The 26,344-nt window shown below is 42.4% G+C and overlaps 1 protein-coding gene and 1 long non-coding RNA gene across 8 annotated transcripts; both read left to right on the top strand.

Moving 5' to 3' along the window:
• Positions 1–1,762: 1,762 nt before the first annotated feature.
• slc8a1a (solute carrier family 8 member 1a) lies at positions 1,763–25,400 on the top strand. 7 transcript variants are annotated; one of them, XM_074627930.1, is made up of 10 exons: positions 1,763–1,915; positions 7,331–9,132; positions 14,902–15,008; positions 19,034–19,054; positions 19,224–19,241; positions 21,367–21,435; positions 21,666–21,793; positions 22,815–22,914; positions 23,079–23,348; positions 24,782–25,400. In XM_074627930.1, exons 2-10 carry the CDS (start codon positions 7,355–7,357, stop codon positions 25,156–25,158), a joined length of 2,868 nt encoding a protein of 955 aa, XP_074484031.1. In that variant the 5' UTR covers positions 1,763–1,915; positions 7,331–7,354; the 3' UTR covers positions 25,159–25,400. The 7 variants fall into 7 exon arrangements, with proteins under 7 accessions (XP_074484031.1, XP_074484033.1, XP_074484029.1 ...); XM_074627928.1 differs by having other exon boundaries at positions 1,780–1,919; positions 7,342–9,132; XM_074627927.1 differs by having other exon boundaries at positions 1,869–2,022.
• Positions 16,345–18,302, top strand: LOC141763488 (uncharacterized). Its single transcript, XR_012593080.1, has 2 exons — positions 16,345–16,611; positions 16,678–18,302. It is a non-coding gene; the product is annotated as an uncharacterized LOC141763488 (long non-coding RNA).
• Positions 25,401–26,344: the final 944 nt, after the last annotated feature.

The raw sequence follows: 26,344 nt of genomic DNA, 5'->3' as shown, positions 1-26,344 counted from the left end.
CTGGTCTGACCTCATGATGGGACCAGATAACCAGAGTATTAGACTGGTTTGATTCAGACGGGTAAAACCAGTAATATACAGTATAATATGCAGTATAGGTGTTTCACAGGCTGCTGCTGCAGGGTGAATACGCTGCAGCATGACGGCTCCCCAGAAGTTTATATTTAGTCATTTAGAATATTTAATATAAATGAATGATATTGCTAATGAAGCTTTGCGGCTGTTGGGGTTGTCAGTGTGTTAATCATCTGGACGGTGGCTTCAGAACAATGAACACTAATAAAGATCAGATCAGACCAGGAACTGACCGTACTGTACCTCTCTGTGTGTTATAGTGTTTATTAGAAGCAGCTGTGTTCCGTCTGTTGGACTGTTTGGTCCTGATCCTGATCCTGATCCTGATCCTGATCCTGATCCTAGAGAAGGTTTACTCTCTTCTCTTCACAACCACATCCTTTACAATATGAAGCGTTTTATTAGTGGACCTTCCTATAGACTGTATATGAATTAATGGACTTCTGCAGAATGAGAGTTTTCTTCTTAAAGCCCTGAATGTTGATCTAGACCTGGACGCGATATCAGCTTAAAAAAAAAAAAAAAGATGTGTAAAATGTCAACATTGTGAAAACTGAGTTACTACAACGTGCACAAAACCATTCATACCTACGAAAAGTAATGTGAAAAATAAACTTAGTTAGTTTCCGTACGTATTTTACATACTTATCTTACTTAGTTTACATACTATTATTAGTTACATACTAGTATTAGTTTACATAACTTAGTTTACATACTTATTTTACGTACTTATTAAACTTAGTTTATGTACTTATTAAACTTAGTTTACGTACTATTTTACTTATTTTACTTAGTTTACGTACTATTTTACTTATTTTACTTAGTTTACGTACTATTTTACTTATTTTACCTAGTTTACGTATTATTTTAACTTAGTTTACGTACTTATTTTACTTGTTTACGTACTTAGTTTACTTAGTTCACATACTATTTTAACTTAGTTTACGTACTTATTTTAAGCCCAACCATGATGTTTTCCCTAACCCTAACTAAGTGGTTTTCTTGTCTGAGCTGCGGACGTTTGTGTGGCGTACAAATGACACACGAAAAAGCTAAAATGCGTCCTGTTGACACGCTGAATGTCGTGTAATGTGGTGGTTTTTATACGCCTTCCTGTGAGACTGGGTTGTCTCTGCCCAGAGGAAAACATCTGCACAGCCAGTGCAGAGCTCTCAGGAGTTCAATTCAATTCATTTCAATTCATCTTTATACAGCGTCAAATCATAAGAGAATTTATCTGGAGGCACTTTTCATATAGAGCAGCTCTAAACCGTCTACTGTATAATCTAGAGATCCTCTAACGAGCACCAGGTACGACAGTGGTAAGAAAAACTCCCCATCAGCGGGTAGAAACCTCGGGCAGAACCAGAATCAGGCTCCGGGTGGACGGCCGTCTGCCTCGACCTTGAGTTGAGTCGTGGTTGCATCAGCTCCGACGTGACGTTGAGGTTCATTACAGACTTCCTGTTGAACGTCCTCAGGACCTCGTGGGGTCTGCAGGTCTCTGGATGTCAACTTCTCTGAGTGGAAAATCACTGTTGTGAGGGGGGGGGGGGACACTTATCCCAGCATTCCTGCCTGTTGTGGCCCGTCGGCGTTACCGTTAGCTGGTAGCCGTTATCTCTCCCACGTGTCGGCGAGGATGAGGAGCTGCTGGATGGCCCCGGGCCCCGCAGAGCCTTGTATGGCCATGGCCCGCTGGGAGGGCGACGATAAGCAGCTCACCGGCAGCTATGCGGCCATGTTTAGAACAATGTGTGTTTCTGTTAAATTTAGAGCAGTTATCGGACGCCGCTCTCCCTCCTCCACGCACTCCTCTTCTCCTGCTGCTGCTGGCGAGGTGAGTACCGGCGCTCAGACCGGACGACGAGGAGCAGAATTCACTCAGTTTGTTCATCCAGCTGCAGGTTTCATCCAGCTGTGGAGGAGATGATGATGCTGCTGCTGGTAGGGAGCTGGTACTGATGTAGTACTGTTGTAGTAGTATAGTAGTACTGTTGTATTGTGAGAGTGATGCTGTTTAAACGTTGGGACGATGTTGTGGTAATGTTGCTAAGCGGTTATCTAAATAATCTTGCAGTAATGAGCTCATAATGTGTTTGTAGAGAAGTAGAGAAGGAGTAGTAGTATTCTAGTCGTAGTAGTAAAGATCTGATTGTGCAGTTATCTTTATGTCAGGTACTAAAAGACATCATGTTTTTGTTCATTCACGTAGAAAATGTATTACAGTGATGATGTTTTACAGTTAATGTTATGAGTCAGGTTGTAAAGTCCAAATGATGATGATGATGTATGATTGTTCTTTATTCATTTCAGATGATGTCAGATAATCAGAGTTATTAAAGGGATAGTTCAGGTGTTTCTCAGTTTAGTTGTATGATAGACGGTGTATTACCTCCAGTAGACGGTGTATTACCTCCAGTAGTCAGTGTATTACCTCCAGTAGTCAGTGTATTACCTCCAGTAGACGGTGTATTACCTCCAGTAGTCAGTGTATTACCTCCAGTAGACGGTGTATTACCTCCAGTAGTCAGTGTATTACCTCCAGTAGTCGGTGTATTACCTCCAGCAGACGGTGTATTACCTCCAGCAGTCAGTGTATTACCTCCAGCAGACGGAGTATTACCTCCAGCAGACGGAGTATTACCTCCAGTAGACGGAGTATTACCTCCAGTAGACGGTGTATTACCTCCAGTGGACGTTGTATTACCTCCATTAGAAAGTGTATTACCTCCAGCAGACGGAGTATTACCTCCAGCAGACGGAGTATTACCTCCAGCAGACGGAGTATTACCTCCAGCAGACGGTGTATTACCTCCAGCAGACGGAGTATTACCTCCAGTAGACGGTGTATTACCTCCAGTGGACGTTGTATTACCTCCATTAGAAAGTGTATTACCTCCAGCAGACGGAGTATTACCTCCAGCAGACGGAGTATTACCTCCAGCAGACGGAGTATTACCTCCAGCAGACGGAGTATTACCTCCAGTAGACGGTGTATTACCTCCAGCAGACGGTGTATTACCTCCAGCAGACGGAGTATTACCTCCAGTAGACGGTGTATTACCTCCAGCAGACGGTGTATTACCTCCAGCAGACGGTGTATTACCTCCAGCAGACGGTGTATTACCTCCAGCAGACGGTGTATTACCTCCAGCAGACGGTGTATTACCTCCAGTAGATGGTGTATTACCTCCAGTAGACGGTGTATTACCTCCAGCAGACGGTGTATTACCTCCAGTAGACGGAGTATTACCTCCAGCAGACGGCGTATTACCTCCAAGTAGACGGAGTATTACCTCCAGTAGACGGCGTATTACCTCCAAGTAGACGGAGTATTACCTCCAGTAGACGGCGTATTACCTCCAAGTAGACGGAGTATTACCTCCAGTAGACGGTGTATTACCTCCAGCAGACGGTGTATTACCTCCAGCAGACGGTGTATTACCTCCAGTAGACGGAGTATTACCTCCAGTAGACGGAGTATTACCTCCAGTAGACGGAGTAAAAACCTGCTGCTCGCTTCGTACGTTATCCCCCCCAAAATGGCACCGACGCTCCAGAATGCTCCACGATTCCTGTTCCTTGTTACACACCAGACACATACAGACCTTTACGTTGATATATTATATAACTAGGGCTGTCAAAGTTAACGTGATAACGTGATAACGTGATAACGCGATAACGCGATAACGCGATAACGCGATAACGTGATAACGTGTTAACGCGACTTGTGATTTTTAGGTTGCAGCAAAATGTACTTAACATATCAAAAGTAAAAGTACTCGTTACTGATGTATTAACACATCGGTTGTAGCTAGTGAAGGTGGAGCTAGTTTTATTAGCTAGTTTAGTCCAGTGGTTCCCAACCTAGGGGTCGTGCCCTCCAATGGGTCACTAGATATAAATCTGAGGGACATAATGGAAGAAAGAAGTTGTGAAACACAAATTTGTTTTCTCTAGTTTAGAGAGGAAATGTCTCTTTTGTGGAACTGGAAGTGAAAGTCCAGAACTATTAGTATTAAAATATACTTAAAGTACCAAAAGTACTCATTATGCAGAATATATGTAGTATATTATTGGATATTATGATTATTGAAGCATTGATGTGTAATGTGTATTAATGTTGCAGCTGGTAGAGATGGGAATAAATACAGCTGCTTTATATACGGCCGGGTCACTATAACAACTAGAGCTGTCAAAGTTAACACAATAATAACTCGTTAATGCAAATTAGTTTTATTTCTTTAATGCATTAACACAATTTAATAACGCAGTTTTAAAGCTAGAGTGAAGATAACTGGTATCAGAGTAAACTATAAAACCTGATGAATCCATCGGTACCAACCAGGTCAGACTAGCTGGTCATGAAGGAGGTTAAATAACGCTCCAAAGTTACGCTAAATTTTAGCGAGGAAAAAACTGTTGTGCATTTCCAAAGGGGTCCCTTGACCTCTGACCTCCAGATCAGTGAATGTAAATGGGTTCTATGGGTACCCACGAGTCTCCCCTTTACAGACATGCCCACTTTATGATAATCACATGCAGTAGGAGGAGGAGGAGGAGGAGGAGGAGGAGGAGGTTGGTGTTGAACAGTCAGTGTAGAGGTTTACTGGTGACGGTGTCTCTGTCTCTCGTCTGACGGGTTTTAATTGTTTCACAGCAGCAGAAGAAGAAGAACAAGAAGAACTTGATGCTTAATTAACGTTTAGTTTCTGCTCCACAATGAAAACTCTTCTCTCGTCTTTGTGTTTCAGATTTAGATAAAAAAGTCCCGTTGTTGTTTTTTTCTTCTGTCAGATCCTGAAACTGTTTGAGTGACGGTAGGTTTCTGAATTCAATCTACACAGTAGTAGTAGTAGTAGTAGTATTAGTAGTACTAGTAGTAGTAGTAGTAGTATTAGTAGAGTACTTTATATACAGTCTGATGTGTAACTGTGTTATCGTAAAGGATAATACTGCAATAGAGCAGGTAGTATAGCAGTATATTTGATGTTATAATACAGTATATTATATGGTATTATGATGTATTACTGATGCATATAATCATGTTTATGGTGTCCTTAAAAATGTATGTAGGAACAAGTTGTTTTAAATTCTCACTTAAATTAAATTCTTTTGATAAATATCCAGTCTGATATTAATAACAATTTAATGTTAATTAATGTGACTTATAAAAGGACTAATAGATTTTGTTCTAAAATAAAGTATCTAACTAACTAGGGATTATTTGCATTATCACTAGGACGGTTAATCGATTAAAATATTTAATATATATTATAATAATAAAATATATTTAATCGTAAATTAAGGACACATTTTGTATCTGTTCTAAATGTTCCTTAAAGGGAGATTAGTCAAGTATTTAATCCTCTTATCAACATGGGAGTGGACAAATATGCTGCTTTATGCAAATGTATGTATATATTTATTATTAGAAATCAATTAACACAAATCAATGACAGATATTGTCCAGAAACCCTCACAGGTACTGCATTTAGCATAAAACAATATGTTCAGTGCGTTCAGGGCGGGATGGGGACGAGTCAAACAAACACAAGACTTTCAACCAGGAGACGGCTGTTCACGTCCCGTCAAACTAAAAGTAACGTTGACTTAATTTGTCGCATCAGTCTTTAGTCACATGACTCGTCGGTATCGTCAGTCCTGTGAGTCATTAGTCAGTGAAGTTGACGTCAACCAAGAACATTTCCTAACTCGAACTAAGTGGACAGTAGGGGTGGGAAAAAAATCCATTCACCTATGTATCGTGATTTTTTCTTTAACGATTTTTAAATCGATGTTTTAATGCCAGAATCGATATATTTGCTTCATCTGAGTCTATGCGGAGGTAGAAGGCAGTTACCGCTTTTATTGTGGTAGTCTGAGTAACGTGACGTCATATCCGTTCCGTATCCGTCAACCAAAACAAACCTCAGAGAGTCTAAAACGTTGGAGGGTCGTCGTGGATACGACCTGCACCCTCCCATGTTAAATCCAGCGTGGTAAACACTACACATCCAGTAAAGGATGGAAACACTTTGGGTTTCACACATTGACAGGAAAAGCAGAGCTACACAGAGCAGAGCCAAAGCTGCATGCTAACTCTGTCACGGACAGGAAACGTTATCGTATCGCGGTAACGTGGCGGTGGAGCCGGCCGTCGCTCTCGTCTCCGTGGTCAAATGGTCCGACGCTACGACTGTAGAGCACCCAGATACTGACATTTGTGTTCTCTGCATTGAAACGGCCCCGATGGAGCTGACCATGGATGGATAAAGAGAACGGAGCTGACGGGAGAGCTAGAGACCACCTTGGAGAAGTTAGAGGAAGTAGACACGTGGGACTACGTCCGCTTTTCAAAATAAGGTGTTAACAAAGGGAACTGTAGATACAAAATACATCTATGGAAATCAGATTGATGGATTATATTCACCAGAAGTATAAAACATTATAAATTAAAAAGAAAATCCCATTAATCTGTGAGGAAAATGTCTTTAATCTAAGATTTTTAGGTTGCTGGATAATAAATGTAATCAATAATTCCTGACAATGATCCTGATATATTTGACTTCAGGACATCTCTGACTACATACATGCTGAAAAACAAACATTTATACTGGATTCATTTAGAGATTTTCCAAAGTAAAAGTCCCAAGAAGTGTATGATTCAACTTGTTCCCTTCATGGTCTAGAGGTAAACAAGTTAATAGAAATCACAATAAATCAGAATATCGAATCGCAATACTTAAAAATCACAATACATATTGATAGTGATCATGATAGTATTGAATCGGGAGATAGGTGAATCGTCCCAGCCTAAGTGGTTGTGTTGCCTAAACCTAACTTCCTGTGAAAACAGAAGTTTATTTTGAAAGGACACTATGCATGTAACGAGCGTGGAGTGACACGCCATCTCTGGTCCGTCCAACAGTAACGCTAGAGGGGAACCCTTTGGGTCGGTTTCTGATACCGAGGCGGCGGTATCTGAGAGTTGGGAGTGAGAATGGTTTGGAACGGTGTACGAGAATAGTCTGAATTACTAGTAAATTACTTTTGAGAAAGATTGTAGAAATCAGTATTAAGAACATCTTGTTTTAAAATCATATGTGAACATTCACAACATCTACAGTTAGATTTAGTGTCCCAGAGAAGGAAAAGATTTTCAGTTTAAGGGAAGTGGAGCAGATCCATTCAAGTCCAGTTCCAAACACGATCCAACAGAAACCAAAGAGTCTCCTTCTGTGTCTCGCAGGTTTAAAGGAGCTCGAGTGTCACCATGAGCCGAGCCGGGACCTCATCCCTGATCTCCACCTATCAGCTGCTCTCCTTGTTGACCATCATCTTAACTGAGCTTCCATATTCTGCAGCCGGAGGCTCTTCTCTGGCGTCCAACAACACGCTCAGCAACAGCACCAAATGTGGAGGTGCCACCGGCTGCGTTGAAGGCGTTATCCTGCCAGTATGGAAGCCAGAAAACCCCGCCTTCACCGACCGCCTCGCCAGAGCCACCATTTACTTTGTGGGGTTGTTTTACATGTTCTTGGGTGTCTCCATCATCGCTGACCGCTTCATGGCATCCATTGAGGTCATCACCTCCCAGGAGAGACAGATCACCATCAAGAAACCAAACGGTGAGAAGATCACCACAACGGTGCGCATCTGGAACGAAACGGTGTCCAACCTGACCCTGATGGCGCTGGGCTCCTCCGCCCCAGAGATCCTCCTGTCCGTCGTGGAGGTTTGCGGTCACAACTTTAACGCCGGCCAGCTGGGCCCTAACACCATCGTAGGAAGTGCCGCCTTCAACATGTTTGTCATCATTGGCCTCTGTGTATCTGTGATCCCTGAAGGAGAAACCAGGAAGGTGAAGCACCTCAGGGTGTTCTTCATCACCGCCACCTGGAGCGTCTTTGCATACATCTGGCTTTACCTGATCCTGGCCGTCTTTTCTCCGGGAGTTGTTGAGATATGGGAGGGGCTGGTCACGCTCTTCTTCTTCCCCCTGTGTGTTGGACTCGCCTACGTGGCTGATCGACGACTTCTTTTCTACAAATACATGTACAAACGATACAGAGCAGGGAAGCAGAAAGGGATGATCATCGAAACAGAGGGAGAACCAGAGCTTCCCTCGAAGGTCGACATCGAAATGGAAGGGAGAATGCTCAACTCCCACGGAGAGGAGTTTGATTTTAAGGAGCTGGACGAGGAGGACTCCCGCAGAGAGGTGGCCAGGATCCTGAAGGAGCTGAAACAGAAACATCCTGAGAAGGAGATGGAGCAGTTGATGGAGCTCGCCAATTACCAAGTTTTATCCCAGCAACAGAAGAGTCGGGCTTTCTACCGCTGTCAGGCGACCAGGATCATGACGGGAGCAGGCAACATCCTGAAGAAGCACGCCGCTGACCAAGCCAAGAGGGCCAACCAGCACGACATCTGCTCCGAGGTTTCACTCAACGACTTTTCCTCCAAGGTGTTCTTTGACCCTGGTACCTACCAGTGTCTGGAGAACTGTGGCAGTGTAGCGCTGAATGTTGTGCGCCGTGGCGGAGACCTAACGAGCACCGTCTCAGTGGATTACCGGACTGAAGATGGAACCGCAAATGCCGGCTCAGATTACCGGTTCACTGAAGGAACTATCATGTTCAAACCAGGCGAGACCGAAAAGGAAATCCGCATTGACATAATTGATGACGACATCTTTGAGGAGGATGAGCATTTCCTGGTTCACCTTAGCAATGTGAAGGTCATATCAGAGGGCGCAGGCTCAGACGAGTGCAAGGCAAACCACGTGGACGCCCTGGCAAGTTTAGGTCTGCCGTGCACGGCCACCGTCACCATCTTTGATGACGACCACGCCGGGATCTTTACGTTCGAGGAGCCGGCGGTGACCGTGAGCGAGAGCATTGGGGTGATGGAGGTGAAGGTGATCCGGACCTCGGGAGCTCGTGGCGTTGTGGTGGTGCCGTACAAAACCATGGAGGGGACGGCTAAAGGAGGCGGCGAGGACTTTGAGGACACACATGGAGTCCTGGAGTTTGAGAACGACGAGATCTTGTAAGTACAAATCTTCCCTCAAATCTCCAGTGAATGAATCATGTAAATACTGAAGAGAGAGACCGGAGCCAACTTCCTGTATCCTGCAACTCCGGCTCCGCCTCTTAAGGTGGGCTGTTAAGGTGGACCAGCTTTCCTCCTTAAAGAGACGAGCCGCTCCTCTGAGCCACTCAGCTTTTGAGTTAATTAATCCCGTCAATGAATATCTGTTGTGCTCCTGCAGCTGGTACATCGCTGCATGCGAGGCACAAATCTTGTAGGTTAACGGTTAATAATCGGTTAACGAGGGTCGGTTATCGGTTAAGACAATTTTTCAAAATGAGCATCCCTATTTCAAGTGGTTAAGTGGTCAGAACACCGCTGCTAAGCAACGGCAATATTAACGTTTCAGTCGGCGTCTAGAAGCCACAGAGGCTAACGATTTGGCAAACTAGCAAGTAGGTAACATAAATGCAGGAAATTTAAAGACATAATGAGACAGAGGAGAAAGATCAGGTCGTTGGGAATAACATTTTCCTCAGACATATTTTAGAATTACGAAGAAAAACAATATACGACTAAAATTACAATACATTAACTTATTATGCACCGTTTCTATCAACACGATAAAGCATGTCACAAGTCCTGAACTCTTTCAGAAACGTTCCACTTCCGGAGGTCGTGAATAAGGACTCTACTGGTGAACTCTACTGGTGAACACGGTAAAGACCACCACATCTGAAGGAACCACAGATCTGAAATAGCTGCCAAAATTAAAACTGCTTTTTTTTGGCACAGATACAAAAACTGTACTTTTTTTAGACACTTTGAGGAACAAAAATGTTTTCACCAAAGTAAAGGAATAGGTCATCACTGCCTCATGTTGTCTGAACACAAGAACTTAGTTTGAATGAAATAACATCTACATTTGTGGTTTAAATCAGGAAATCAAAGAATAGTAAAAGAATGAGAACGTGTCAGTTGGTTTCTTCACTGAAAGCACCGAGGCTCAATACCCAGTGAATCAGCAGCAGGCTGTGAGATAGAAAGTATTGATGATCAGGGATTTAGGACCGTAGCTCCGCCTCCAGTGGGTCATGTGACAGGTTTACATGCCTCACATAGCGGCTGCAGGCTGCAGACTCTTTCCATGTCTGCCGGCAGCAGGAATGTCGTGACAACAGGTTTATTTCCAGAGCATAAACACGGCCGCTGGCTGAGAAGGAAGTGAAATGGAAAAGGTGCCACGCTGGTCCTCTGTCTCAGAGTATTGATGAGGACGCTGCCCTACATTCATCCTGCTGGGACGGCCTTATATAGATATCAGCCGTCAGCCGGATACGACCAGCTAGTTGGACCCATTCATCAGCTGCACATTTATTCATTGTTGATATTCACTTATCAATATTAGTGTCTTAATAATCTCCATGTACAATACATTATGTGGGCTTGTATTAAAGGACCAATTAGAGGGATCTAATGGCAGAAATGGAATAATATATTATTAGTTTATTTAGTGTATAAACATCTGAAACTAAGAGTCTTGTTGTTGTTACGCCACTCAGCCGCCGGGAAACAAGACACAGGAAACCTCTGTTGGTCTGGAGAAGCTAGTAGTATGCGTCTGTGGTCACCCAGAGCTACGATAGTCCATCACATCTGTACAGAGACCAGAAACCACAGACTGTCTCTGGTAGAAACAACAACGTCTCTAGATGACGTCATGTTGAGTGTTGATGGAGCAGCTGCATATCCTGGCGCTGATCAATCCAGACTCCATTCAGAAAACAAGCATTTTAAAGGTTGTTTGCTTGTCGTCATGGTAACAGACCTGACAAAGCATGAATTCAGACTCTTTACTAATCAGCATCATTATGTAGTTATTTCAGCATCATTTTGATCTGGTTATTGATATTAAATCACAGCACAATCTGTTTATTTTGGGTTCATACCGCAGTAGAGACGTGAGGCTGCTAGATACAGTCACTGTATGTGAATACAGCTCGCCGCCGGGTGACGTTATGAACCCAGACACGACGGCGTTTGGTTTTCTTTTTTGGGACTTCACCAATATAGACAAAGCAGCAACAGTGGTGATTTCTTCCATGGCTGATGGAGGAAAAGTTGTTGGTATCTATGGAGACAAGCTCCTCCTCCTCTCCGGAGCGTCTAGAGAGAATGAACAGGTGATAGCGGCGGTCCAACTCACGCCAGTAAAGTAAGGTGAAGATTAGCTTCACTCTTGACGTGAACACTGTTGGAGAATCCCAGAGAGGATCTTTGGGTCCGTTCAGAGCTGCTCTGTGAGACAGGAGCTTCACTCTGCTGCTGTTTATGTGGACGGGATTATTTGAGTGCGATCAGGTTACGGCAGAGCTCAGAGATCACTTCCTGTTAGCTTCCATCAAACCTCTGACAGCTGACTAACATCCGTCACATCTGATTGGTCGCCGGTGTTTCAGCAGCAGCAGCGTGTTTTAATGTGTTTGCTAACAGTTTCATGGTGGTTGAGTGACGTCTTTCCTCCAGATGAGCTCAAACTGCAGCTAATAAATAATCTGTGTTGTTGTTGTTGCAGATTAAATAAATGAGATATTATAACCAGTCAGCTTCAGAGGTCATTTAATTAAAACTTGATTTATTTTACTCTCCTATTTATCGTTCAATCGATCATTTTAGTCTTTAGCTCCTTTACTTCTCTATTTATTTAGCATTTAACCATTTATCGATTTATCCCAGAGGAACATTTAAATAGACAAACAGAAGAGTCAAATAAATTAAGTTTCAATTCATTTTATCAACAAATGAATTAAAAAAATGTTTTTGGAGGTTAAAGGAAAAATATAAATATTCTTGTTTCTTTTTACGTTCCATTTTAATGATTTAACCAACATTGTTTTCATTGATGTGATAGTTAGTTTGATTTTTGACTTGTCTGCTAACTGTATGGAGGAGGGAAGCTGCCAAAATCAAAAATAAATAAATAAATGACTTGATAAATGAATAAATATGTCATTAAATGTAGTAAACAAATATTAAAAGTAAATGTATTAATTAATTGATAAAATGTGACATAAATTGATATATCTGTTTTAATTAGCTTCTTTATTTATTTATCTTGTATTTACTCTTCTCTTTAATTTCCCCTTTTATTTATTTATGGATTTATTTTTATTTTGGCATTTATTTTTTATTCATTGTTGCAATTTCAAAAATTCAATTTGCATCGCTGATGGTATGAATGGTTTTGATGGGTAATATTGTCAGGCGAGTATTTAGAACTTTCGTGTTTATTCGTCACGCCCTCGATGTGTAACGGCCTTTAGGGGTTCATTTCACCCTCTGCGGTGCTCTGTGGTTTCTGTTTGTCTTATTAGTGCAGGTTTAGCGGCCACAAACGCCCCACAATCTTTTTGTGAATTCGCCCCTCAGTGTTGTTAATCCATCTCTTGTGAGTCCCCCTTTATATTAGTGACAGACCATATTTAATTTGTTTTAAGCGTGTGTTTCCAATGTTGTTGTCGGGGTTGAAGTGGTTGTTGGATGTTTGTTGACCGGCTGCAGACTTTCTGTTTCTCCCACTTGTTCCATCTTCTCTCTGAGTGCGAGAGGATCTCCAGCTGGGTGTCTCAGATGTCTTTTGTCCCGCTGTTAGTCCTAACGGGCTCCTGGCATGACAGCAGATAAACATCACGCAGCTCTCTTCCTTATTAGGCAGCCGGCGTTGAGCAGCAGTGGGATCCTGCTCATCGTCCAGAGCTCAGCCCATAAAGCAGACAGATGCAGCTGGTTCCTCTCAGCGGCGTCGACCACGAGGGAGGTCGCCGCTGGCCGGCAGCCACCGTCCAAACCTCACCATGCGCTTTATTTCCACTTCTGTCGGTTTCCCTCTACAGAAAACTGATCTGGCTCCAGTCAAAGATGCAGAGATAATGAGCAGATCCACTAATATTAATATTAAATCTAGTGACTCCGTGTTAGAGTAACATGTCTTTGGTTGTGAACGCAGAGAAACAGTTTTTTAGCCTCTTTTAGCTCCTAGTTTTAGTCCCCCTTAATAACTGTTTTAAATCATCTTCAGGTCGTTTAATATCAATCAGGATATCAACTCTTATTCTTTAGTTTGGTCGACGTTTTCTAAAACTGTGACCAAAGAACGTGTCCTGAAACCTCCAAACCATCAATCTGCTGGTATTAAATAAACATGGAAATGGATGAAGGCGACTTTCTGTTTCCACGCCGCTGGCGCGCATGCACACACACACACACACACACACACACACACACACACACACACACACACACACACACACTCAGTGGATCTGTCCAATGAGGGCTGCTGTAGCCTGCAGCCCGGTGAAGCCTCCAACACTGAAGGCAGAACAAACCAACTGTGTCATCACTTTCTTCATGTTGGATCATGTTGTGACCTGAAATCAAACTGGTCTGAACTGGAAACTCAACACTCGTCTTTAATCTAATCACCAGCTGGTCTTCTGGTTCCTGTTCCTGTATCACTGATCCATCTGCAGCTGGAACGTGAACTGACCACAAGTCCAAGTGTCAAATATACGATTATGTCAGATACTGACATTTCTGCAAACAACGGATACGTTGAATGTCGACGTTTCTGCATTGTCTCAAAGCAACTGACGTAGTGCAGCCACGGACTGAATATCAGAAGTGGACGTAGTCACCGTGACGTCACCCGTCGGTTTGTGGACTGCCGTTTTGAAGCCTCAAGTTCGGCATTTTGGGCGTTTGCTATTTATTCATGATCGTTACATTGTTGCGTGACGTTGTTACGTTATGTTGTTGCGTGACGTTACGTGACGTTACGTGACCTTACGTTGTTATATTACGCTGTTACATTACGGTGTTACGTTACATTGTTACATTACGTTGTTACATTGCGTTGTTACATTGTTTCGTTATGTTGTTGCATTAAGTTGTTAAGTGACGTTACCTTACGTTGTTACATTACATTACATTGTTACGTTACATTGTTACATTACGTTGTTACATTACGTTACATTGCTACATTACGTTGTTACATTGTTTCGTTATGTTGTTGCATTAAGTTGTTAAGTGACGTTACCTTACGTTGTTACATTATGTTGTGTTACATTGTTACATTACGCTGTTAAGTTATGTTGTTTCGTTACGTTGTTACGTTACGTTGTTACGTTACGTTGTTGCATTAAGTTGTTAAGTGACGTTACCTTACGTTGTTATATTACGGTGTACATAACGTTGTTACATTCTTATGTTACGTGACGTTACGTTACATTCTTATGTTACGTCATTACGTTACGTCGTTACACTATTACGTTACGTTATTATGTTATTGTTTTAACACAAACCATGATGTTTTTTCTAACCTTAACCTAGCAGTTTTATTGCCTAAACGTTAACCATGTTTTTATCACGTTGTTATATTGTGCATTTCTGTAAGTGTGATACGAGGCTGATATGAAACGTATTTATGAAACTATTATTTCTGGTTCAAAAACGTAGACATTCAACGTATCCGTGGTTTGCAGAAACGTAAAACGGTACATTTTTTCTGTCGGCTGGGTTGGAGTTGAACCAATCACCATCAGTGCTTCTCTTTCAGGAAATGTTTCTCTAAATGTTGTTTTGTTTTCCTGCCGTCTCCACCACCTCCAACACCGTCTCTGACATCATCCACCTTTTATCCACCATGTTTTCTTCATCACTTCAGAACGTCTGCACACTTCTCCTCCTCCTGCAACCTTTCTATCTGTCCGTCTGCTTTTTCTGTTTCAGCAAAACTATTCAGATCAATATAATTGATGATGAAGAATATGAGAAAAACAAGAACTTCTTCCTAGAGATGGGAGAGCCTCGGCTGCTGGAGATGAGTGAGAGGAAAGGTGGGGGCGTCGCCTTCCTGTGCTGTAACCCCGCCCTCTTCACTAATGACCTTTAACCTCTGTTAACTCAAGCTCACATTAACACCTCACAGGGAGAAACAACACCGAGCAATCTGTCGGAGATATTTAGACTGTTAAAGTCACAATGAATGTCAGAGCACACTGCATCAAAACTCTCCTCCTCCTCCTCTTCATCACTCAGTGAAATGTGAACAGGCTGATATCATTCAGTGTGACTTACACTTCCCCAGGATGTGTAAGTCCATAAATCCACGTAGAAATCATAGAAAAAGATGCCGCAGAACTTGAGAATCATCATTTTTTTACAGTAATCTCTACGGAAGCCCAGAACAGCCACGCTCGCAGCATTTTATTTAACGCTCAAGAAAAACAAGCTTTGTTATTGAGATGAGATAATCAATCAATATCAGATCAGCAGTGCCATGCCAGCATGATGCATAGACGGCGTCTTGACAACTGTAACAACTGATTTAAGTTGAAAATGTCAGATCAAGGAGTACCCGTTATTGGGTCATTTGCGTATTGCATTATTTATTTATTTCTGCATTTTCCCTTCGCAATTAACCATCTATTTATTTCCCCAAACTTATTTATTTCGGTGTTCATTTCTTTATACATTTCATTTTACATTTCTTTAGAAGTAAAGAAATATCAATTTATGTCACATTTCATCAATTAATGGCTACATTTATTTTTAATATAATTTTTTGCTACATTTAATGACATATTTATTTATTTATTTTTGTATTTATGTATTTATTTAGTCATTTATTTATTTATTGAGTCATTTATTTATTCATTCATTTATTTTTTATTTTGGCAGGTTCTGTCCTCCATAAGTTTCATGTCCATCCAAGACTTGAAAAGCTCTGACTTCATTTACTAAAAGAGTTTCTCCTACTTTGCAACTTTATTGTCAAAACCTCAGAAATGAAATCAGCAGTGTGTCTGACTGGATACCACGAGGTGTAGGTGTAGGTTTCATTGTGACTTTAACCTCAGAGTTCGGTCCCTCCTCCCTGCAGGCCAGATGAGGTGAGCTCATCCCTGTTGCCACGGCGTTGCCACGGTGACACCATAACGACGGAGTCCTGTCATACTGCATCTATCAGCCTCTATGAATGTGTTTGAATGTGTGTTGGTGTACTAATGCATGACCCCTGACCCCTGACCCCTGACCTCCCCCCCCACTGTGTTCACAGGAAGACCATAGCAGTTAGTATAATTGACCACGAGGAGTACGATAAGCAGGCCAGCTTCTACATAGAGCTGAAGGAGCCATGTTGGAACAAGAGGAGATGGACAGGTGTGAAGAGGCACCTTGACCTCTCTGATGACCTTTCACTTTTCCTTCCTCTACCTTGAGGCGCTCTTTTCCTCCTGTTAGCTCCTGTTACTGTCGCTGTGCTGCCTCCTCCTTCACCACAATGTAATCAGCCGACTGACTGGGCGCCATCAGCCGTTATCACGACAGTTCTGATGCTTCAGACGGGCCAAACTGCACCAGCCAACGTCATTATAGCCAACGTCATCATGAGGTCATGATGAGGTCATGATGAGGTCATAATGAGGTCATGATGAGGTCATAATGAGGTCATCATGAGGTCATGATGAGGTCATGATGAGGTCATAATGAGGTCATGATGAGGTCACGGTGTTAGCTGGAGGCTAAACAAAGGAAAGACTGGAGGCTAACTAACACTAGCAGTGGGCTAAAGTTACACATCTAAAATGTCCTCTTGCTGTGTTGTTGGCTGCCAGAATCCAGATATCACAACATTAGAGATGACTAACTGTGGTCCGAGGCTCTAGAGCTACACCACCCTTTCTCTCCGTCTCTGAAACGCTTCACCGATATTGTCCGACTCTCTTTCTGACTGACTTTACTGAAGGATAGTTAACTATAGAGATCCAAAGATTTATACGCCCTCAGTTTATCTTTACAGCGCTGCCGTTGGCCACCAGCCCGCTGGTCGGACCGCCGGCTACTTAGCTAGCTTAGCTCGCTAATTCCACCGTGCTGTCATGAAACATAGAAAATGAGGCGAGCAAAGTCGTCCCTCATCTGGTGATAGCACGGTGCTTACCTACGCTGAGACCAGAGTGTGAGGATGAAGCATTAAGTTGTTACTCATTTAGTGACTGGCTGGTTAGCCAGCTTGCTAATTCCACCATACTACAGGAAATGAGTCCAACAGAGGACAGCGCCGGGTCGCGGTCCCTCTGCCTCACTCCTCGCCGCCAGGAGACGACTTCACCGGGAGGAGAGCAGAATTAACGTTAGCCAGCCGTGTCCTCCTCCTGCAGTAGTCTCCAGCGGCGTAGTGGTCTAATCTGGTCCCGTTGGTTCATGTTAACGTTCTCCACTCCCACTGGTGATCCTGGAGAGTGAGTGACGGCACATGTTGAGAGAAACTAGGATTCTCTTCAGCCAATGTTAAAAAAACAAGCCAACAATACTTACTAGCCAGCGTTAGCTAACGTGTTCAGAGGATTATTCTGCCTCCACTAAACACGTCACCATGGTTACTGACGGAGAAGAGGTCGATACTACGTCACCTGACTTCCTCCTTCGCTCCTGTTATAATCACTACGGCCGCTAGAGGTCGGCGTCGTCTCCTTGTATTCTGAACCTACTAGTAGGTGCAGCAGGCTCCCTCTAACCCAGATCTATGAGGCTGATAAAAAAAACTGATAACGCCCATTCAACCGGCTGATATCATTTGACGCGGTTGTGTTACAACCCTATTGGTCAGAGCTATTATTGGAAGGTTTATAGAACCAGTCAGAACTGGTTTGGACTGGTTAAGATTAACTATGACAAGTGACCAGTCAAGAGAAGTTGAGACTAATTAGGACTGTTTACAGGACAGAAGGGGACTGGTTATGACTGGTTGGGACATGGTGGGACAGTTTAGGACAGGTGAGGACAGGTGTACTGTCTGTTTGTCCCTGTCGTATTAAACCTGCCTGTGTGTGTATTCGTCTAATGTCACATTAAACACTAAACAGCATCCAGGACCGTCAGCAGTATTTACAGGTTTTAACTCACAGGGACGTTACGTCTCACAGTCCAACACGTTTTCTCTTCATGTTCATCAATGTGGCGTTCAGGGCCCAGTTCTTCTTTATCTTGATTTGATTGATGATGTCTGTTTAACGTACAGGTTTATTAGGACAGAGAATTTTCTAGATGAACGGCCATAAACAAATCATTTTCAGTTACAAATGACTTGTTTGTCTAAACCAGGGGTCAGCGACCTTTACTATCAACGGAGCCATTTTAGGCAAAAAAAAAGGAAAAAGAAATGTACTACGGAGTATTAGGGCCACATTGAGGGGGAAAAAATCTTAATATTACGAGAATAAAATCATAACTTAACGAGAATTTTTTTTTTTATATTACGAGAATAAAGTTAAAATTTTACGGAAAAAAAATCGCAATATTACGAGAATAAAGTCATAACTTAACGAGAAAAAAAATCGTTATATTACGAGAATAGTCATAATATTAGGAGAATAAAAAGTCGTAATATTACGAGAATAAAGTCATAACTTAACGAGAAAAAAATCGTTATATTACGAGAATAGTCATAATATTACGAGAAAAAAAGAAAATAACATGTAAAATTACTACTTTATAATATTATAACTCTCGTAAACCTATGACTTTATTCTCGTAATATTACGACTTTATTCTCGAAATCTCAGATTTTCTTTTTTCTTCAATGTGGCCCTAATACTCACAGTACATAGACCTACAACAATGACAAATAAAAATGTAAACAGTTATTCATATCCATTGTTAAAACTCCACAGGGAGCCACTGGAGAGGGGCTAAAGAGCTGCAGGTTGCTGACTGCTGGACTGGAGGGATGATGAAAAATGATGATATGATTTTAAATGAGACCAAACCAAACTAAACTGAGTCGAGTTCTTTCTTTAACTTCTAGTTTGTTTTCATCTCTTTTGTTTTTCTGCTTCGTCTTGTTTCTTCTCTTCAGCCATGTTGCTTCAGGAAGTCGGTAAGCTGCTTTAATCTTCCTGCTGACTGTTTCTGGTTCTGTCTTCTTCATTCATTCATCAGATCTCCGCCAGTATTCAAATACAGTTTCTATATTATTTAAATGAAGAATGAAAATGTAAAATCAGAACTAATGTTGACTTCCTGTTTCATATTTTCTAATCTTTCAGGTGGATTCGTGAAAACAGGTGAGTGAACACAAACACAGACTCATTTCTAGTGATGTCATACGGGAACGTTTCCTGTTGATCTGAGTTAACTGATCCTGTTTGACTTCTTACCAGACCAACAGCGTTATGGTAAGACTCCTCTCAGAGGTGGAAATGTTTGCTTTAAAGTGTTTCTACACTTTAAAACAACAACATGTACAATAACAGAGATGCACCCCCCAACACGTCACAGTGAAACCTCCCGTTTATCATTCAATCTATACATTTTAAATGTTCTCCTGGCTGGATCACAACAGGTAGCGGACGTCTAATATATGGAGACAAACTAGTGTCAATGCTGGTGACAAATGTGAGAACAAATAAAAACGAGATTTACGGATCCGATTCGTGAGTCATCTATGGTGTTCACAAATACAAATAAATATCAACCAATGTCAACAAATTTGGATTTTAGAACACCATGAACTCGGCGCAAATCATTTGTCTCCAACATTGAAGTTAATTTCTCTGCAGCGTCTTTGACTGTATGTTGGTTTTAATCTGTCGTCACAATAAGATCCTAATATTTCAACGACGCCCGAGTCATTTGGGGTTTTACAGATGCTTTTACCCTTCTATAAGTTTTTCCTTTATTTCTCCTAAAAACTACGTTCCCATACAACTGAACTGCATTCTCTATTATGTTGGGAAGGAAATTAGGTATTTTGTTGCAGGTTATGTTTCACTTTGACGTAACACAAATCCGTTTGTAAATCCGCGGACGGCTGCGGCGAGTGACGTAGTATATCGAGCGACCGCTAATGAAGGTTACGTTGAATAAAAAACTAGAGCCGTCAACTGATTATAATATTTAATCGCAACTTAATCGCACATTTTTTTATCTGTTCAAAATGTCTCTTAAAGGGAGATTTTATACTCTTATCAACATGGGAGTGGACAAATATGCTGCTTTATGTAAATGTATGTATATATTTATTATTGTAAATCAATTAACAACACAAAACAATGACAGCTATTGATCCAGAAACCCTCACAGGTACTGCATTTAGCATAAAACTATATGCTCCAATCATAACATGGCAAACTGCAGCCCAACAGGCAACAACAGCTGTCAGTGTGTCAGTGTGCTGACTTGACTATGACTTGCCCCAAACTGCATGTGATGATCATAAAGTGGGCATGTCTGTAAAGGGGAGACTCGTGGGTACCCATAGAACCCATTTACATTCACTGATCTGGAGGTCAGAGGTCAAGGGACCCCTTTGAAAATGGACATGACAGTTTTTCCTCTCCAACATTTAGTGTAACTTTGGAGCGTTATTTAACCTCCTTCATGACAAGCTAGTCTGACCTGGTTGGTACCGATGGATTCATCAGGTTTTATAGTTTACTATGATACCAGTATCTTTACTCTAGCTTTAAAACTGAGCTGTTACAACCTAAAAATCACAAGTTGCTTTGAAGAAATTAGTTGTTGTAAATGAATTTGCGTTAACGCAACAAGTCTGAAGCTCTACGCCAAAAAAACATCTGATTGGTCTCAACGACGGCTCGGGTTAGTGAACTCTACCGTCAACATCCAGGGTCCTCACTACACGCATCAACGCTGCACGTCAGCCACTGCTGACCTCACAGACCCCGTGGTGCGATGATGCTCTTCTCTTCACCGACTGACTCGACCTCTGACCTCTTCAACCGCTGAGGCTGATGGGAAATCATTTCCTCTGAGGTCACGTCTCACTGAGCATGCTCTGTGTTTTTTTTTTTTAATTTAGTTTCAGACCAACTTCCTGTTGGTCATGTCAACATGTTTCTCTCCAGCTTCATGGATCCATAAGAAGACGAAGCAGCTGTTATTATCATAATCTCAGATTATTCATCATGTTGTTGAGGTTCCAGCGTCATCGCCACACGGCTGAGTGGAAACACACCGCCGGACGTTAAACACTCACAGAGTCTGTCCAACACCGATGCTGGCGTTCCTCCATCCAGTTAAAAACCGGCTTCAATGGATGAAAGTCATCCTTTTACAGCGTTCATCTTTCCCAGATGTTTTAGTCGTTGTTGTTGTTGTCGTTGTACGGAGGCCGTGGTGTTCCAGGACTTTCTCTGGCTCAGGTTCAGATTCTGGTTCCCTGTTCAGGTGGAGACGTCTACAGGAAGGTCCAGGGACGAGACCACCCCGCCCCCTCCGCCATCATCAACATCACAGGTACGTCCATCTGTCTGTCCACCACCTATCTGTCCATCTCCATTCATCTATCTTCCATGAAATCCATCCACCCATCCCTCCTCCTGTGTTGTTCTGATCCTTGTTGACTGTGAAGCATCAGTGATGATGAGTTTTACCATTAAACCCTCTCTGTCTATCTGTCTATCTGTCTCTCTGTCTCTCTGTCTCTCTGTCTCTCTGTCTCTCTGTCTCTCTGTCTCCCCCCCCAGAGGAGGGAGGTGATGAGGTTCTGACCAAAAAGGAGGAGGAGGAGAGGCGGATCGCGGAGATGGGCCGACCGATGCTGGGCGAGCACATCAAACTGGAGGTCGTCATCGAGGAGTCGTACGAGTTCAAGGTGGGATCAGTTTCCCTTTAAAATGGTATCATAATTAAAACATCAAAATAAATATTAGGGCTGTCAATCAATTAAAATAGTTAATCGTGATTAATCGCATATTTTTTATCTGTTTTAAATTAACCTTAAAGGGAGATTTGTCAAGTATTTAATCCTCTTATCAACATGGGAGTGGGCAAATATGCTGCTTTATGCAAAATGTATGTATATATTTATTATTGTAAATCAATTAACAACACAAAACAATGATAGATATTGTCCAGAAACCCTCACAGGTACTGCATTTAGCATAAAACAATATGCTCAAATCATAACATGGCAAACCAGACCGCTTTGAAAATGGCCATGACAGTAAGTGTTTTTTCTGTGGACAGAATTTCTTCATTTGTTAACACAAGGCTTTTATTCTGAAATATGTGCCGGACAGTGTTCTAGAACATGCAGTGACTTGCAGAGCTCCATGAATGAATACAGTACAGAGTTTTAATTGTGGATTATTACTATTATTTACAATTTACCACACGTTTCTTAACCTTTCTCTGTCTAAACTAAATATAAATTATATTTATAATGGAATGGCCATTAAAAGGAAAACTCTATATAGAAAGAAAGAGCTGACAGAAACAGCAGACACACAGCTGAAATGCAGCTTGTGTGAACATCCGACGCGTGAATTACGCAGCCACCACGCGCTCCTGACGTTCCTGGTGTGTCCGAGGCTTTAGAAACGACGCAGACGACCACGTTGACTTCTGATTTGATATGATACCAGTAACTTCACTCTACCTTTAAAACTGAGCCGCTACAACCTAAAAATCACAAGTTGCGTTGATGCGTTTAAGAAATTAGTGGCATTAAAACATGTCTGCGTTAACGTGTTATCTTTGACGAAACCTAAAATAAACACATACAGTCAAATCTAAAGCGTAACATCCGTGTTCAGATGACCAAACTGATGGGATGATCCGTAAAAAGATCAGCAGGAACAGAATCTGACCGTGTCATTGTTTGACCTTTTCAGAGCACCGTGGATAAACTCCTGAAGAAGACCAACCTGGCGCTGGTGATCGGGACCAACAGCTGGAGAGAGCAGTTTGTGGACGCCATCACGGTCAGCTCTGGTAAGAAGGTCACCCCAGTTTGTTTCCTCTCGTAGTTGGAGGGGTCGTTCAGACGAGGACGGATAAAGAAATCAGGCTCCATTATGACTCACAGAATTAAAAGTGTTTGTAGATGAAACTGACCAGCTTGTTGACCCCTGGCTCCGCCTCCCTCTCCTGCCCAGGTGATGACGACGATGAATGTGGCGAGGAGAAGCTGCCCTCCTGTTTCGACTACGTCATGCACTTCCTCACCGTCTTCTGGAAGCTTCTGTTCGCCTTAGTCCCCCCCACCGACTACCTGAACGGCTGGGCGTGCTTCGTCGTCTCCATCTCCGTCATCGGCATGCTGACGGCGGTCATCGGCGACCTGGCGTCGCATTTCGGCTGCACCGTCGGCCTCAAAGACTCCGTCACCGCGGTGGTGTTCGTAGCTCTGGGCACATCTGTACCAGGTCTGTTACAAACCTCTCTTCAGTTACAGTAAAACACAGAACATTCATTTAGCAGACGCTGTTGTCTAAAAACAACTTCACAAGATTAGTGAAACATTCAGAGTCCGACAGCTTTAAACGGAACGGAGACGTCATCCTACTAGAGCTGGACGATACACCTCTCTCCTGAGTCTATACTGTCACCATACCTTGATGCCGATTCGATATGTATTGTGATTTTTAAGTATTGCGATTCAATATTACGATTTATTGTGATTGTTGTTAACTTTTTTACCACTAGACCATGAAGGGAACAAGTTGAATCAGACACTTCTAGCGACTTTTACTTTGTAAAATCTCTAAATGAATTCAGTAAAAAATTTTGACTTCCAGCATGTCTGTAGTCAGAGATGTCCTGAAGTCAAATATATCAGTCTTTGTCAGGAGTTATTGATTACATTTATTATCCAGAGACCCAAAAATCAAAGAGCAAATACATTTCCCTCACAGATTAGTGGGATTTTCTTTTTAATTTGTAATGTTTTATACTTCTGGTGAATATAATCCATCAATCTGATTTCCATAGATGTATTTAGTATCTACAGTTCCCTTTGTTAACACCTTATTTTGAAAAGCGGACGTAGTCCCACGTGTCTACTTCCTCTAACTTCTCCAAGGTGGTCTCTAGCTCTCCCGTCAGCTCCGTTCTCTTTATCCATCCATGGTCAGCTCCATCGGGGCCGTTTCAATGCAGAGAACACAAATGTCAGTATCTGGGTGCTCTACAGTCGTAGCGTCGGCCCATTTGACCACGGAGACGAGAGTGACGGCCGGCTCGACCGCCACGTTACCGCCATACCATAACGTTACCGCCATACCATAACGTTACCGCCATACCATAACGTTACCTCCACACCATAACGTTTCCTGCTAACTTTTCACACTTTTTTTGGACATTTTTCACACTTTTATTCAGACAAATGCGGCCTTTTTTTCTGACATATTTCGGACTTTTGTTGAATATATTTGGCATTCTATTTTTTTAAAGATTTTTTTTCGGACATATTTTGGCCTTTTTAGAAGTTAGCATGCAGCTTTAGCTCTGCTCTGTCTAGCTCTGCTTTTCCTTTCAATGTGTGAAACCCAAAGTGTTTCCATCCTTTACTGGATGTGTAGTGTTTACCACGCTGGATTTAACATGGGGGGGGGGTGCAGGTCGTATCCACGCTGACCCTCCAACGTTTTAGACTTTCTGAGGTTTGTTTCGGTTGACGGATACCGAACGGATATGACGTCACGTTACTCAGACTACCACATAAAAGCGGTAACTTCCTAAGTGTCATGATGGTATTGAATCAGGAGGTACTGTAGGTGAACCGTCCAGCTTTAGTTTGGAAAGTTTGCAGCAACTTAATGGATCTAAAACACTCCTCTCCACTTTCTCTCCGCCTCAGACACCTTCGCCAGTAAGGTGTCCGCCATCCAGGACCAATACGCCGACGCCTCCATCGGCAACGTGACAGGAAGTAACGCCGTCAACGTCTTCCTGGGTATCGGCGTGGCCTGGTCCATCGCCGCCATCTACCACTACTCTAAGGGTCAGGAGTTCAGAGTCGACCCGGGCACACTCGCCTTCTCCGTCACACTCTTCACCATCTTCGCCTTCATCACCATCTTCGTCCTCATATACCGGCGCCGGCCCGAGATCGGCGGGGAGCTCGGCGGACCCAGAGTCCCCAAGATCCTCACCAGCTGCCTGTTCTTCAGCCTGTGGTTGATGTACATCGTCTTCTCCTCGTTGGAGGCCTACTGCCACGTAAAAGGCTTCTAAAAGTTCTGATGGTTCTGACAGATGAACCCTCCTGATGGATTTCTAAAGGTTCCTACACAGGTTCCTATAATTTCTGTTATTTGTCTAAAGGTTGTAAAAGGTTCCTGACAGCTGATGCATTCCTAAAGGTTCTAGAGGACATGCAGCGGTTCTGACGGGTTCCTGGGGATGAACTCATCGTAGTTCTAATAGTTATTTTGAGCTTTCTAAATGCAGATAAATAAATATTCTGCTGGACTCTGTATAGTTTTTTATGTTCTTTAAAAAGGTCTAACAGGTTCAAAACAACTTTGATGGGTTTCTAAAGATCCTGACGGATTCTACAGCTTCTCAACAGTCCTGATGGATTTTAAAGGTTCCAGTAGGTTCCTGCATAACGTGACAGGTTCCAGGTATTTCCTCTAAGAGTCTGGATAAACCTCTAATGAGTCTGGTTCCTGAATGTTCCTTTAATTTAATCTGTTATTTGTCAAAAAGCTTGTATAGAAATCTAAAGTTTGTTCCTGACAGTTGGTTGATTTCTGGAGGTTCTGGTGGACATTTAACAGTTCTAACAGGAACTCATCAGGACTTGACATTAAGCTTTTACAGCCAGTAGATGAGATGTTTTATTTGCCCGATAGCCAAACTTATTTGTCGGAAATGAAAAATGTATATTATTAGATTATTAGAATTTAATAACGTACAAAACTTACAATTAATATGCTTTCCTCAAAGCCACCAGACTCCATTGACAGAAACAGTAATTTGACCTTGCTGATCGTTATAAAACACACCCCAAGTTAAGCTGGTTTACTGAAGGGATTTCCACTCTAAAGAACAATTATATAACAAACATGACACATGTCAGCATTTAAGGGAAAAAATAAGCTTTGTTTCATCTTTTGTGACAAGAGCGCCGCCATGATGTAGTACCTGTGACATCACCAGGTTGGTCAGCTCGGCAGAGTTACACAGATTCAACGGTAGAGAGACTGTGAAAGACGGAGACTGAGGAGGATTAGCATCCCAAAACTACAGTCACAAAGTAAAACTTATCTCCGAAGCGAAAACTACAGTCATTATCATCCTGATGTTACCTGTGTTCTCCTTCAACTAACCAACTAACTATCGTTCGTAATCACTCAGAGCACCAGAACGCTCTCTGACAAACTGGACCGTTGGTAAATTCAGAGCGCTGTTTGTA

This window comes from Sebastes fasciatus, assembly GCF_043250625.1.
Source record: "Sebastes fasciatus isolate fSebFas1 chromosome 3 unlocalized genomic scaffold, fSebFas1.pri SUPER_3_unloc_1, whole genome shotgun sequence".
Lineage (NCBI taxonomy): Eukaryota > Metazoa > Chordata > Actinopteri > Perciformes > Sebastidae > Sebastes > Sebastes fasciatus.
This window is presented reverse-complemented; position numbering and strand designations above follow the sequence as displayed.